This window comes from Cygnus atratus, chromosome 2, assembly GCF_013377495.2.
Source record: "Cygnus atratus isolate AKBS03 ecotype Queensland, Australia chromosome 2, CAtr_DNAZoo_HiC_assembly, whole genome shotgun sequence".
Taxonomy (NCBI): Eukaryota; Metazoa; Chordata; class Aves; order Anseriformes; family Anatidae; genus Cygnus; species Cygnus atratus.
In genome coordinates, this window is record NC_066363.1 from 143,929,182 (window position 1) to 143,945,542 (window position 16,361).

General features: G+C 39.7%; 1 protein-coding gene across 3 annotated transcripts in view; it reads right to left on the reverse strand.

Moving 5' to 3' along the window:
- The window catches only part of CSMD3 (CUB and Sushi multiple domains 3), a 710,218-nt gene that overhangs the window by 268,554 nt on the left and 425,303 nt on the right, over positions 1-16,361 (reverse strand). For all 3 annotated transcript variants that reach the window (XM_035546237.1, XM_035546236.1, XM_035546235.1), the window contains 2 exons: positions 9,941-10,057; positions 142-357 (listed from right to left, as the gene is read on the reverse strand). In XM_035546237.1, coding sequence (XP_035402130.1) covers positions 142-357; positions 9,941-10,057 — 333 coding nt within the window. The remainder of the gene's footprint in view (positions 1-141; positions 358-9,940; positions 10,058-16,361) is intronic.

A 16,361-nucleotide genomic window follows, 5' to 3' on the forward strand; every position in this document is an offset into this window, starting at 1 on the left:
CATGTAGCAGAGATTTCAGAGAGATTTTCTCGCTTTAAAATTGCTGTGCTTAAAACAAACAAACAAACAAACAAACAAACTTAAATAATCTTATGATTCAGTATATCATAAAACAAATTATTCCTGATGGTGTTTCCTTACCAGAGAAAGAAATGTTAAATCCTTCATATGATATCGAAAAATCTGATATAAAGCGTAACTGGGCTCTGAAATTTCCATAGAGACCTGCATTGATTGGTGAAGGAAGCTCTGAGCCAGTCAGACGTGCTAACGGTTGTGTGAAACTGCCATTCTCTGTTATTAGTAAGTAGTCGTGATGATCCTCCAAATGAAAGGTGTAGAAGGTGAACTGCACTCCTATTAGAAAACGTAGAATTAATTTATGTATCACACAGTTAACATAAATGTAACTAAGACAATGATTAAACTAATACATTTCATTATGAATCATGGTTCAGAAAAGAAAGATAATCCAACATTTCTAAAATTGAGTATCTTTCTTGATTTTCATCTCAATATCTTTACATCAGGTCTTTTGATGCTACTAGTCACTTTTCCCTTTAGCTGTTAAATATGGATGACTGATTTACAGAATTCAAGGACATGCTTGTATTTTGATGCAAAATCCAATGATGAATTTGTTCAAAATTACAAGCTGCATAAGGAAGAATGGGAAAAGTAAGCTTTATCCCCAGCAGTCAACAGTATCCTTGTATAGCAAGTGAAAGAAAAGGTCATAAAATATATGACATCATATACTCATGGAACACACACTAGCAGGAGAACCTCCTCTCCCCAAAGGGAGGTCTCTTTAGAAGATATGTGTCCTGGTTTCAGTTAGGACAGAGTTAATTTTCCTCCTAGTAGCTGGCAGGGTGCTATGTTTTGGATTAGAATGAGAAGAGCGCTGATAACATGCTGATGTTTTAACTGTTGTAGAGCAGTGCTTACACCAAGCCAAGGACTTTTCAGCTTCTCACTCTGTCCTGCTAGCGAGCAGGCTAGGGATGCAGCAGGAGCTGGGAGGGGACAGACCCAGGACAGCTGACCCAAACTGGCCAAAGGGGTATTCCATACCATCTGACGTCGTGCTGAACAATATATAGGGGTGGCTAGCTGGGGTGGGGGGGCCGGCTGCTCGGGGATAGGCTGGGCATCGGTCAACGGGTGGTGAGCAATTGCATTGTGCATCACTTGTTTCGTACACATTATTAATTATTATTATTATTATTATTGTTATTATTTTTCCTGTCTTAATAAACTGTCTTTATCTCAACTCACAGGCTTCACTTTCCCATTTCTCTCCCCCATCCCAGAGAGGGAGGGGGGAGGGTGAGCGAACGGCTGTGTGGTGTTTAGCTGCTGGCCGGGTTAAACCACAACATGGGCCATTAAATGTACCACTATAATGTTGTAGCAGTTCAAACAGAACTTCGTAACTGATGAATGGGGAAAAAAGATTATCTTTGGTTTAACTGAAATTACAAATTTATTGTAGAGTATTGGAGGGAATTTATGAGATTACGTTAAACCATCAGATTTTTAAATGGTATTTGGAGACTGTGCAAAACTTTTTATGGGATATGTAGAGCCAAAGGTAAATAACAGAAGATCTGTTGATCTGTTAGAGTGGGTCCTGAGGATGGACACAAAGATCAAAGGGCTGATATACCTCTCCTATGAAGAAAGGCTTGAGAGAGCTGGGGATGTTCAGCCTGGAGAAGAAAAGACTCCAGTGCTGAAGACTTTCAGTACTTAAAGGGGGCTCATAGAAAAGATGGAGAGTTGGAGAGTGCCTTTTTTTTTTTTCTTCTTTTTTTTCCCATGGGCAAATAGTGATACGACAAGCGGAAATGGTTTTAGACTAAAAGAGGGGAGATTTAGATTAGACGTTAGGAGGAAATCCTTTACTCAGAGTGTGATAAGGCGCTGGAACAGGTTGCCCAGAAAAGTTATGTATGCTCCATTCCTGGAGGTGTTCAAGGTCAGGCTGGATGGGGCTCTTGGAAACCTGATCTAGTGGGTGGCATCTCTGTCCATGGCAGGGGGATTGGAACTAGATGATCTTTAAGGTCCCTTTCAACACAAGCCATTCTACGATTCTATGATCTTTGGGATTCATACTTAGTCTTTCTATCAGCTGGACATAGGAATGGAAACAGCAAGAGCAATCCCTTGGGTCTTAGAGACCTCTAGTTACGTCTTCGCTTTTCAGAAATGGGAAAATTGTTCAGCCTTTTAAAGTAGATACCCTCTTTTCTTCTTAGAGCTCCCCAGCCAAGACTTATTGTAGCTTGCAGATCCAGATAAACATGCCCTTACTTAGTAGCACTGGTAAAGAAATTACTGGATCAGGTTGCATTTTATGTATAAGATAAAACCAAATAATCCCCAAAATATCTTTAGGATTTAAAATATCTTAATCTAATAATTATATAAGCAAAATCACTCATCTGCTTTGAGCATTGTATTTATTCTCTCCAAAGAAAGTTTTTTGGTAGCAACTCAAAACACTGGAATTGCTATGAATTCACTGAGGTTCACTGAATTTTGTTCAAACATAAACTCAAATTTTAACTACAGGGAGTGTTTCAGACAATTTTACAGATAGCCATGGCATTTCTAAGCATAACACCAAGGTATATCCTAGTTGTACAATTTGGTTTTCTGTAGAAAATGCTCTAATCTTATTAATACATGTTATGTGACATACTGTGTCACAGAGAAGAATTTTAAAAAGATAGGTTCAGGTAGATTCCTTCTTATTTTGCACATGCCCCTTTTTTATAAGGCAAATATATATATATATATATATATATATATATATATATAAATATTTTTTTGACTAAAAACAAGAAGGCATAACACTGTAATGTCATTTCTAAATATTATAATCCAGAATGCTGGGGAGTGGGAAGAGGGTGGGGGGAGTGAGTAAATGAATTGTTCTACTAGTTAGTTGTTTAAACTATACCATTGACAGTCCACAAATTTCACTTCACTATATATTGAACTATATGCTAACAACAGATACAATATAGATGATTCATTTCCTCTTCAGGTATAATATAAATTACTAGACTTATTAACTACACGTAAAGTGCATGTTCCAATATTCTAATTATCAAAATTAAAAATAAAAATAATAATACAAAAAATCATAGCAAAGTTTTTAGTGGACATTCAAGGATCTTAATACTGGTCCACATGAATATGAATGAGAAATCAATCCAGAATTCCCTGTTTAATGCAACTGAATAGTAAAATTAAAATATAAAAATATATATTGCAGATGCTATTATTTCAGACAATATATATGAATACAGAAATAGAGCTTTTCTTAGCAATACAACATAGGCAGATATAACATATAAATCTTAACTAAATATATGCATTTAATCACCTGCCCTTAAGTAATAGCATTATGAAGCTGCAACACAAAGAGACATGTTTTAAAGTACCCCCCAGCATTCTGTGGCTACATGTTACATACATTTGCTTGGTAGTCTGACATCAGACTGCCAAATTTTATCAAAAAAAAAAAAAAAAAGCTTAAAGAAAAATATTAATTATATTCTACAAAAAGTATCACTAGTTAATAGGCAGTACAAGATACTCCTTGACATTCTGAAGTACTAATTATATTAGACATGAACTAGAGCAGAAAATGAGATTTCCAGAATAAAATTTATCTCCTCCATTTTAAAATAATCTATGCATATGTCTGGGATTAATTTTCTCTAATGGTTACCATCTAACACTTAAAAAAGTCTCTGAGTCTCCCCTTGGACAATTCATCCATCAGATAAAGCTCCTGGACATCAGATAATAGAGGTAAATAGGCACTTTCAGAGGACAATTCATTCCATCTATTTTAGATACATTTACATTGAGATAACCCATGTCCTGAAGATAAACGAGTGTTTCCATTAAATATAAGAAGTGGCCTAGTGGACTAGCCCACCAAACATAGCGCTGTACTGTTGGAAGTTTAAAGTTAAACCAGGTAAACTTAATCTTCCTGTTTCTTTGACAAAGGGAAAGTCCTCCTTTCTCAGCTGCTCCATTCAGCAGCGGGCTGACATTTTCCTCAGTCTTCCTTTTTCTACTGGTGTATTTGAAGAAGCCCTTCTTGTTGTCCTTGACATGCCTTGCCAGATTTAATTCCAAATGGGCCTTGGCCTTCCTTGTCACATCCCTGCATACTCTGACAGAGTCCCTGTATTCCTCCCAAGTGGCCGGATCCTTTTTCCACAAACTTCCTTCTTCTGTCTGAGCTTTGCCAGGAGCTCCCTGCTCATCAATGCAGGTCTCCACCCCTTGCTTGCCTTCTTACTCATAGGGATGCAACGATCTTGAGCTTGGAGGAAGTGATACTTGAATACCAACCTGTTGTCTTGGACCCACCTTCCTTCCAGAGCCCTAACCCATGGATTTCTTCCAAGTAGATCCCTGAAGATGCCAAAGTTTGCTATCCTGAAGTCCAGGGTCACAATCCTACTTTTTGCCCTGCTTCCTCCTTGCCAGAAACTGAACTCCGCTATATCATGGTCAATCAAGGCTGCCCCCAACCCTCACATCTCCAACTAGTCCTTCCTCATTCAGTCATACAAGGTCCAGCAGCACACCTCTCCTGGTTGGCTTCTCCACGACCTGTTCAAACTCAGGAGGTGAGCTTATCCTAGACAAACTCAGGAAGTGCAGCCTAGATAAGTGGATGGTGAGGTGGATTGACAATTGACTAGATGGCAGAGCTCAGAGGGTTGTGCTCAGCAGTACAGAGTATAGTTGGAGGCCTGTAGCTAGCAGTGTCCCCCAGGGGTCAGTACTGTGTTGTTTAACTTATTCATCAACAACCTTGATGATGAAATGGAGTGCACCCTCAGCAAGTTTGCTGATGACACAAAGCTTGGAGGAGTGTCTTATACTCCAGAGGGCTGTGCTGCCATTCAGAGGGACCTCGACAGGCTGGAGGGTTGGGCCGAGAGGGACCTCATGAAGTTCAACAAGGGCAAGTGCACCTAGGGAGGTCCTGCACCTACAGAGAAATTACCCCAAGCACCAGTACAGGCTGGGGGGTGACCTGCTGGAGAATAGCTCTGCAGAGAAGGATGTGGGAGTCCTAGTGGACAGCAGGCTGACCATAAGCAGGAAATGTGCCCTTGTGGACAAAAAGGCTGACTGTATCCTGGGGTGAATTCAGAAGAGTGTTGCCAGCAGGTCAAGGGAAGTGATCCTACCCATCTACTCAGCCCTGGTGAGGCCACACCTGGAGTATTGTGTCTGGGCCTGGGCTCCCCAGTACAAGAGAGACATAGAACTACTGGAGTGAGTTCAGAGGAAGATCAGAGGATGATGATATTATGAAGACTGTCACAAGTCCATGGGGCCAGATGGGATCCACCCGACGGTGCTGAGGGAGTTGGTGGATGTGATTGCTAGGCCGCTTTCCATCATTTATCAGTCATCTGGAGAGATCCTGGATGACTGGAGACTTGCTAATGTGACACCCATCTATAAGAACGGTTGTAAGGAGGGCCCAGGGAACTACAGGCCTGTAAGCCTCACCTCAGTGCCAGGAAAGGCGATGGAACAGGTCATTTGGGATGCAAACACGCAATGTATGCGGGACGACCGGAGGATCAGGCCCAGTTAGCATGGGTTAGTGAAAGGCAGGTCCTGCCTGACCAACTTCTATGACCGGGTGATCCGCCTGGTGCATGAGGGAAAGGCTGTTGACATGGTCTACCTAGACTTCAACAAGGCCTTTGACACTCTCCTGGAGAAGCTGGAAGCCCATGGCTTAGACAGGTACACTCTTTGCTGGGTTAAAAACTGTCTGGATGGCCAGGCCTGGAGAGTAGTTGTGAATGGAGTGAAATCCAGCTGGCAACCAGTCACAAGTGGTGTTCCCCAGGGGTTGGTGTTGGGGCCCATCCTCTTTAATATCTTTGTTAATGATTTGGTTGAGGGAATTCATTGCACCCTCAGTAAGTTTGCAGGTGACACCAAGTTGGGGGGAAGTGCTGATCTGCTAGAGGATAGGAAGGCCCTACAGAGGGACCTGGACAGGATGGATCAATGGGCAGAGGCCAATGGGATGAGGTTCAACATGGCTAAGTGCCAGGTTCTGCAGTTTGACCACAACAATCCCATGCAGCACTACAGGCTTGGGGGAGAGCGGCTACAAGCTGTGCAGCGGAAAAGGATCTGGGGGTGCTGATTGATGCTTGCCTGAACATGAGCCGGCAGTGTGCCCAGGTGGCCAAGAAGGCCAACGGCATACTGGCTTATATCAGGGATAGTGTAGCCAGCAGGACGAGGGAAGTGATCATCCCCCTGTACTCTACTCTGGTGAGGCTGCACCTCGAGTGATCTGTTCAGTTTTGGGCCCCTCAGTACAAAGCTGGTGAAGCGCCTGGAACACAGGTCCTATGAGGAGCATCTGAGGGAACTGGGGTTGTTTAGTCTGGAGAAGCGGAGGCTAAGGGGAGACCTTATTGTTCTCTACAATTACCTGAAAGGAAGTTGTGAGGACCTGGGAGTCAGCCTCTTCTCACAGGTAACTAGTAATAGGACTAGAGGGGTTGGCCTCAAGTTGCACCAGGGGAGGTTTAGGTTGAAAATTAGGAGAAATTTCTTCTCAGAAAGAGTAGTCAGGCATTGGAATGGGTTGTACAGGGAAGTGGCGGCATCACTGTCCCTGGGGCTGTTCAAGGAAAGGTTGGACCTGGAGCTTAGAGACACGGTTTAGTGGGTGACATTGGTAGTAGGGTGATAGTTGGACCAGATGATCTTGGAGGTCTTTTCCAACCTTAATGATTCTATGTTTCTATGAAGATGATCAGAGGACTGGAGCACTTGTCATACAAGGACAGGATGAAAGAACTGGCCTGTTTAGCCTGGAAAAGAGAAGACTTAGGGGAGACATCATTCATGTATATAAATATCTGAGGCGTGCGTGTCAACAGGATGGAGCCGGTCTCTTTTTAGTTGTACCCAGTGATAAGACAAGAGGCAATGGGCACAAACTGAAGCACAGGAGGTTCTGGCTCAATATGAGGGGGCACTTTACTGTGAGGGTGACAGAGCACTGGAACAAGTTGCCCAGAGGGGTTGTGGAGTCTCCTTCTCTGGAGATATTCAAAACCTGCCTGGATGCCATCCTGCACAATGTGCTCTAGGTGATGCTGCTTGGCAGGGGGTTGGACTAGATGACCTTCAGAGGTCCTTTCCAACCTCAGCCATTCTGTGATTCTGTGATACCTGTTATACTACAAGAATGTGCTTACATTATATATATATATATGTGTATCTGTGTGTATGTGTTTATAAATGTGTATGTTTATAATATTTCTCTATGTGTATATTATTTCTACATATTTGTTTTCTTCGGAGTCTCATTATATGTGGTGTCTTTTTCAATGAATTCACATAAAACATTATCACATTTGAGAACTTCAGCTTTACTTATTACAACTTTTAAATACATTTCTAGCTGAGGGTTTCAGAAAAAGATTTCACACAGACACACACAAAAAACCTACTTAATTTTCTCAAAAGAAAAAAAAAGCATTTTTTTTCCAACTACTTGCCCTCAGAAATCCCATTTTAAATGTAAGAAAAACAAAATTGTTAATAACAAATCTTTCAAGAATCCTAACAAATGTACCTTGAATTTGGGCTTCTGCTTGCTGCAAAACTTACATAATTTTCACTCAGGTATTACTCCATGAAACTAACCACTCTTACATGTCTGCTCCTTCTCTTTAATGCCCAAATTACGAAGCTTGAGATAGTTACCCAATGGCTTTTCAAACAGGGTGCAAGCTAAATGGCTGCAGGACTTACACTTTATTTAAGTCTATTCATACAAACTGTGATATTCATCCCACATCCTTTCTCCACTGCAAAAGAATCCCAGTACCTTATTTTCCTGCAACTCTAAGAGCCAAGCATCATCCATAGAGGTAACAAGGGCAAATACAGCATCCAGAGTAGGTTCAGTAATTTTGTAATGTTTTCTCACTGTTGAAACTTACAAGCAAATTACGTTGCCACAATGAGGTTTGGTAGTTGACTTGCAGAACAGCTAGAGTAATGATTTTGAGAGAGACACTTTGCTATTTTATCAAATTTTAAATGGGACATCCAGTCATGGTGGTTTAACATCTATTGCACTACTTGTACAAGACAGAACAAGGGAATCACAGATAAGCACACTTTTCTGTGAGGTAACTATGTTATCAATATCTCTCTTAAAGAAATACATCATTAGTATACTTTGCCACATCTTCCGTTCTCTCACAGACAAAACTGACAGAATTCAGAAGTGAATTTGCCTTCCTTCTCCCATTTCTTTTTCTCTATTCTCTTTTTCCTCTATTCTTTCCAGCATTACAGACACAATGCTACTTTTGTTCTTATCACCTCACCCTATTTATATTTAATGTATCTTACAATATTTATCTTTACTTGTTACCTTCCCTTAAATTTAACTGGCAGTCACACCTATATTTAAAATAAAACAGCAAATAAATAAATAAATAAATCTAATACCTTGATCTACTTCTTATCTACTCCCAAAGCCTGAAAGCATCTGGGACACACTGTTTCAAGGAAATTTCATTACCTGGAATTCCCAACTTCCATTGTATCCAAAGCACTTTCTAACCTCTCCTGTAACTCTTATATTCCTCTGAAATAAGATCATTTCTCAAAGCAAAGTTAAATCCCGTATTACATATTTATCTTGATATCTGACTTCAACAAATAACCTTTTCTTGAGTCTCCTGTCTCTCATTAGTTTTTTAGTCATTAGTTCTTTCTTACCATTCTAAATGTCCCCTGAAGGGGTTGTATTATTTATCTTTTTTCTCCATCTACATTTATTTCTAAACCATATTATTTATTGAACCTCTAGATGTACAATAAGCTACCATTTATATGCTGCCACCCTGAAAAAGTATCTCAGTAAGCTGAAACAATTTCTTTCCTTCAAAATAAAGGGACTTTTCTTTCTGACATTTCCTTGTCAACAGCTATTCATAATGTAAAATTTCACATAATGAAAACTATATTTTAAACAATTCTCTTCTCATTACCTTCACTTCTTTTTATGACATAATATGAATAACATCCTCACATAAGTCTTCGCTTCAGATTCTTCTATTGATACAAAATCTAAATATCAAGGACTATTTCTGTCTAATGTCTCTCTCTAAGAGAAGGCATTTTTTCATGAACACAGAAAAAACATCCACCTTCTTTCATCTGTACGGATTAATGTACCCTCATCCAACTGGCTGTTACTTGGACTACAGACTTTCAGTGACTTTTTGTTCCGTAAAAAAACATTTGGCTTTCCATTGGGCCTAGTCTACATCTGGAATTCTAGGAATTAATACAATAAATATAAATTCAAACAAAAATCAGCAATACAATTCCTAATTCAGTGTGGCTAACCTAGATCTGCAATCTATATGTGTAGCACAGACCACTGGACTTTTATGTATACATTTAAGAAAAAAAAAACACAACGAAACAAAGAAATAAAGGAAAATGGGAAGGGAAGGGAAGGGAAGGGAAGGGAAGGGAAGGGAAGGGAAGGGAAGGGAAGGGAAGGGAAGGGAAGGGAAGGGAAGGGAAAAAGGAAAAGGGAAAAGGGAAGGGGAAGGGGAAGGGGAAGGGGAAGGGGAAGGGGAAGGGGAAGGGGAAGGGGAAGGGGAAGGGGAAGGGGAAGGGGAAGGGGAAGGGGAAGGGGAAGGGGAAGGGGAAGGGGAAGGGGAAGGGAGGGGAAGAGAAGAGAAAAGAGAAGAGAAGAGAAAAGAGAAGAGAAGAGAAGAGAAGAGAAGAGAAGAGAAGAGAAGAGAAGAGAAGAGAAGAGAAGAGAAAAGAAAATTGAAAAAAAGGAGGAGAAAAGAGAAAACAATGTATTTACCTTTCCCATGGGTAACATCCACAGTCCATGTACAATTCAGTGAATTTGGATAGAGTTCTGGATAACCAGGGGATAAAATTGTCCCACTAGGTCCTCTAACATCTCCACCACACAAAGCTAGAATTATCAAACAAACAAATAAACAGACAAATAGTATATTAATAAAACAATATAGAACATACAGCTTAGAAAAAAAAAAAAGAACAAAACTATCTTTTAAAAACTTCTGATTTTAAAACTACTGAAAACTAGTTGATCAAATCATTCACCAATCCTACTTATGGACAATAGTCCATTAACACAATATGAAAGGAAATAAAATCAAAGAATAGTTAACATGCTTTTTGCTAGTTATTAATAAAACAAAAAGTGAGTTTCCTTAGCTGTTTTTTCCACATTTTCTTGTGATTCTGTGAAACTCAAAAGTCCAGCAGGAGGATGAAGGCAGAAAATATAGAACCAAACAACAGCACTTTAACTTTAGCCAGGTGCTAAGGCTGGAGAGTTAAAATGGAGTAGAGTAGACCTTAGTATTGAAGAATTACTGCCTGGTAATATTAATGCAGGGAAGCATGACATCCTTTAGCGTATCATGCATCTTCATCTATAATTGACAACTGCCAATATAAGAATAAGCCATTCTATAGTATCAATAGTGACTTTGTAATCTGCAATTGAACGATATAAAAATTAAATTACTGCTTGAATTAATACAAAATACAGAAGTAAAATCATCACAAAACTGGCATAAATATCTTCAAAATTCACCATTAACATAAGCCAGTATTCAACATTTCCACTGTAAACCATAAGGTTTTCTCTTTAGCAGAAACTTTTGAAAAACTGTTGAAAGGCAATTTGGGAGACAGGTAGATGGCAGTTGCATGTCTGCAATTCCAGTTGATACAACTATCAATTCCGGTTCACTTCATTGCTCTCCAAGCTGTTGCTCACCTATAGCTCATCTCTGTGCTTCCCGGTGGTGTGCTGCCACATGAGCAAGGAAGAGGGAAGGAGGTTGTCACAGGCTGGAGGAGCAATATATTTTTTTTCTCAGATAGGCTGCCCCACCAGCACTAACTGGTATAACATGCTTCTGCCCCTCTTTAAACATCATTAGCAGCTAAAAACATAGCACTCAAACATAGTACAGATCATGAAGGCAGGAGAAGTTTGCACTTCCAATATAATAACAGTACTCAAACAACATCCTCATACATTCAGTTTTATATTTGTGATGATTTCTGCTAAACATTGACAGGGTAAATTATGAAATGCATAACTATGGTTTTTTTTGGTTGTTTATATATGTATATTAACGTTATATATTACTCCCTATTATATGTTATATCATGCTATATTAGCACGTTATATATTACCCCCTTTAGGGTACTGAACATAAAGAAGTATACATATAATTACAGTTTTCTTATAGAAAATAAATGAAACTTGGATATTGTTACTATACACTTCATCCTATATGCTAGGATACAGTAAGACTGTGGAAACACTGAGTATATATTCCTGATCTTTGCTGTCTTAGCTGGAGAGAGAAGACAGAGAAACAAACTCAATGTCACCCACACTCTAAGACTGATGAGAACCCTACTCCATTTATGAGAAAAAGTTTATGACAATTAAAGGTTGCTATTACTTGTAACCTTTAGTCTTTTCCCTACTTGTATACACATTCAATTAAAATAAATAACACCCTATTTTGCCTAGCTAAATTGGTTTGATTGTTGTAGCTAACCACTTTCTGTTTGAAAGGTATTTTTATCTGGGTAGCCTCATCATTTATTTATTTGTGTGTGCGCTATTTTTCCTGCCAGCTTTCTAGCCTTTTTGTCCAGATTGTAAGCTAGAAAGTTGGAGATCCAATACCACAGGCTGAAATAGAACATTTTAGGACGACTACTGCCCAATCTCATCATATTTGCCAAAGGGAAATGATGCCCCAACACATTCATTTTCCTCCTCACTTCTCTGATGAAGATCCAATGAGGTCAGTTATCATCCGACCTTGTTATATTTAGATGTTAGCAAAATAGAATCAGGGCATGTTATAACAGCATGTTACTGCAGATTCTGATGGTAACTACCTACTTTGTCCACACTTTAGGTCAACCCTATTAAAAAGGGCTGCAATAGAAAATGCAATCAGTTTTTATAACCACAGGAAACAGCGCAAACAACGTATTTTACAGTGGGTGTTTGGAAAATCTTCAAAGAATGCAAGTCATGACAAAATGTCTATGGCATTCACTGTAACTGTATGAAGGGTAGCAGATGGCAAACAAAGGCATCAAGGGACCAGCATGTTACCAAACAAAGCCAAGTTGACAGATCTGAAATATAAAATGTGCAATGGTCCTGATAAGATGGCAAACAGCCAGAGCGTATAATATCACAACTAGTATCTGACTCTTTTTTGGAATGCAAAGGAAAACAGGAACACGTTAAAATGAAAACAGCAAAAGATACTCTACACATTTTTCTAGACTCTATAGGAAACCTTCTTTTCACATTATCTGATATATGGAGACAGACTAAAACAGGACAGACTAAAATTATAATGAATAAATAAGCAAATAACTGAAGCACTAGCTTGGTGTTCTAATGTGGAAAATGGGGTACATGAAATGTGTTCTTTTTTTATCATCATTTATTGTGTTGCTAACACGGCAATTAATTTCTTTGTTATGCAAGAAAAACAGCTCAATCAAGACATGCCTTAATCCTTTTATTTATTTATTTATTACTGTGTTTTGTAAGAAGGGCAAGACACACACAAAAAAAAATATCTGCATGTAATACAGATAGATATTTGGATGTATAGTACAAAGTACCTCTACAGCAACGTGATAATGGGAAATGATGTAACAGCTTATGAAGTAAGTCTTGGTTAAATGTGATTGAAGATAAAATTTAGTAGGGGAATTCAGTGACTAAGCCAGCTGTTCAAGTGAAATAAAATTCTTACAGCACTGGGTTGCTTGAAGACTTTCGTTGTAATGGATCATAACTTCATTCCTTTTGCTCAGTAACTAACCAGTCACAAGGAAGAGTGGCACTAAGCAAGGCTAGCTTAGAAAATTGCCCTATATATATATATATATATATATATATATATATTTTTTTTTTCCCCCAAACAAGTTTAGAACCTTTACTCAGGCTACGTATAAGTGTCTCAGTGGGAGGCCATGCTTAATCCCTGAAATACATAACTAGTTGCAATGAAAACACCTGACTTATGTCATTCATAAAATCATCAAGCTCCATTTCAGGTTATATTTCATCCATCCTACTATTATAAAAAATCACTGTTCCATACTAGAAATAGACTTGTAATTTCTAGCCTAAATTTATTCATGGTTCATTTTCACCCATTTATTCTTATTATAAACTGTCATTATGTTATTTTCCATCTTGGAGACTGACTTTGGAGAGCTGGCAAAGCATGCCAGTCTCTGGCCTTGTTTGATTCACTTACATGAGACAAGCTTCCTTAACCTACTCTTGAAAGACACATTTTTGGTCTCTATGACCACTGTATTACCTATTCCAAGTACTTACCTATCTTTCTTGTCACAGCCTCTGTGCTACACAGACCTATTGCTAGGACACTTTACAATAAAATGTGGCAGCAGTTAATAAGCAAGGAAGGTAACATTTCTGTTCATAGAAGTTTTTTCCCATTTTTTGCATGTGTCCTCAGTTCTATTTTTTAAATGTTTATGTTTTGCTGCAGAAATAAGCCTGTATAATCTCTTCCTGCAGAGGTCAGTCTGTATATAACACTTTACCACTTCTTTGTAGAAGAACCTTTTACCTCTTTATTTTATTTTATTTTATTTTATTTTATTTTATTTCATTTCATTTCATTTCATTTTATTTTATACCATGAATAAAACTCAGCATCCACTAACTATGTTCTCCATCATCTGAGGTCTTTGAAAAAGGTTTATGACCTATTTAAAAATGATTTATTTATTTTTATATAACTATTTATTAATTTAAAATTAAATTTATTTTGATGTAACCGAAGTCTACTTCAGAGTCATGAAGGGTATAGCAATAATATGAAGATATCAAGAAGACTAAATGTGAGAAAAAAGGGGTTGACCACATCCAAGGACAGAAAACTGTCAAGAGAACATACTTGTTATTTAAGTAAAGCAAAAGAAAATAATACACATTCTACATAGATACATGTATTGATGTATTTCAACATATGGTGTTCAACAACAATATAGAAAAAAAAATCACTGACCCGTTTTACCTGACTGAAGATCGTGATATTTGTGAATTAGTAATATTTTCCACCTTTTAAACTGATATAACCCACCATTTTCATGGATAAATTTACTTAAAGTTTTTTTCAAAAGACTAGCTCTAAGTCACCAACCACAACATGAAAACTAACATGCAATGCTTTATCACAATTTTCTAAAAAAAAAAAAAAAAAGAGAGAGAAAATATACATAAGAAGAATAGAAGTTTCTGAAAGAAAAAAAAAAAAAGACTTTTTTCAGTAAGATGAACTTACTGTAAATACAAATAGATGAAATCTATTTGTTTTCCACAGTGATGGAAGAGAAAGCATAAATTTATAATTGATTAGTAATACTGAAGAATATTGAAGAGCTGCTCAGCCAGGTAGAGGAGCTTCGGGAGGAGGTGAGCAGGCTCCAGAGCATCAGGGAGTCAGAGAGGGAAATTGATTGGTGGAGGTGTACTCTACCCTCTCTGAGACAAACTCACGAGCCTGCCATAGCACAAATTTCTCCTGCTATGCAGAAGACAAAAGTTCCCTCATCCCACCAGGCAGTAGGAGGAGACCTAAGCCAAGGGGGGGAATGGAGGCACGTTCCTTTTCAGGGTGGTAGGCGAGCCCTGTCCCTGCCCACCTCACCTTCCCATCTACCCTTATATAACAGGTATGAGGGTCTAGAACACGACAGTCAGAACAACGAAGTAGACTAAAGCCTGTCCCAGTTGGAGAGGATGCCTAAGGCAAGGCAACCTATCCCCTGCATTGCTACATCAACTGTCAAAAAAGAAAGAAGGGTTATTGTCATGGGGGACTCCCTTTTGAAAGGGATACAGGGCCCAATATGCCGACTGGACCCAACCCACAGGGAAGTCTGTTGCCTCCCTGAGGCTCAGGTGAGAGACTTCGCTAAGAAAGTCAAGCACCTGGTATGGCCCACCGACTACTACCCGCCACTGGTCTTTCAGGCTGGTAATGACGAGGTAGCAATGAGAAGTCCGAGAGTGATCAAAAGGGACTTTAGGGCTTTGGGGCGACTACTTGAAGGATCAGGGGCACAGGTTGTGTTTGCCTCTATCCTTCCGATAGGGGGGATCGATGCTGACAAACAGACTCATCACATTAACACGTGGCTTCGGGACTGGTGCAACCAGCAGAATTTCGGGTTTTTCGATCACGGGAAGGTCTACACGACACCTGGCCTGCTGGCACCAGATGGGATGCGCCTCTCTCAGAGAGGGGTGAGGATTTTTGCTCAGGAGTTGGCAGGGCTGGTAGATAGGGCTTTAAACCAGAGTCGAAGGGGGAAGGGGATAAAACCAGGCACGCTGGTGATGAGCTAAGGGATGGTGTGCTAGAATCAGAGGGACTGTGTGCTAGTGAGGCCCTTCGGTCGGCTACACAAGGTGCTGCGTGTAGGGAGGCGCATTTGAAGTGCTTCTACACAAACGCACGCAGTATGAGGAATAAAATGGATGAGCTGGAAGTCTTGGCCCAGTCCCACAGCCACGACATCATCGGCATAAGTGAAACCTGGTGGGATGAGTCCTGTGGCTGGTGTGTTGCAATAGGTGGTTACAGGCTCTTCAAGAGGGATAGGCAGGGTAGGCGAGGTGGCGGAGTGGCAATGTATGTGAAGCATGGGTTGGACTGTGTGGAACTTCAAGTTGGCGATGGCAAAGTTGAGAGCCTCTGGGTAAGGATTAAGGGACGAACAAATAAAGGGGATGTCGTTGTGGGAGTCTATTACAGACCACCTGGCCAGGACAACAATGCCGATGAATTATTCTTTGCAGAACTAAGAGATGCCTCAAGATCAACTCCCCTTATCCTATTGGGGGATTTCAACTTGCCAGACATCAACTGGGATCACCACACGGCTGACATGAGCAAGTCCAGGAGGTTCATAAAGCACCTAGATGATAACTTCTTGGTGCAGGTGCTAAGGGAGCCAACTAGGAAAGGTGCCCTCCTAGATCTGTTGCTGGAGAACAGAGAGGGTCTTGTGGGAGACATGGCAATTGGCGGCCGTCTCCGTCATAGTGACCATGAAGTGGTTGAGTTTAGAATTTATGGTGACAGAAGGAAAACTGTCACCAAAACTTCAGCCCTGGATATGGGGAAAGCAGACTTCAGGCTGCTCAGGGA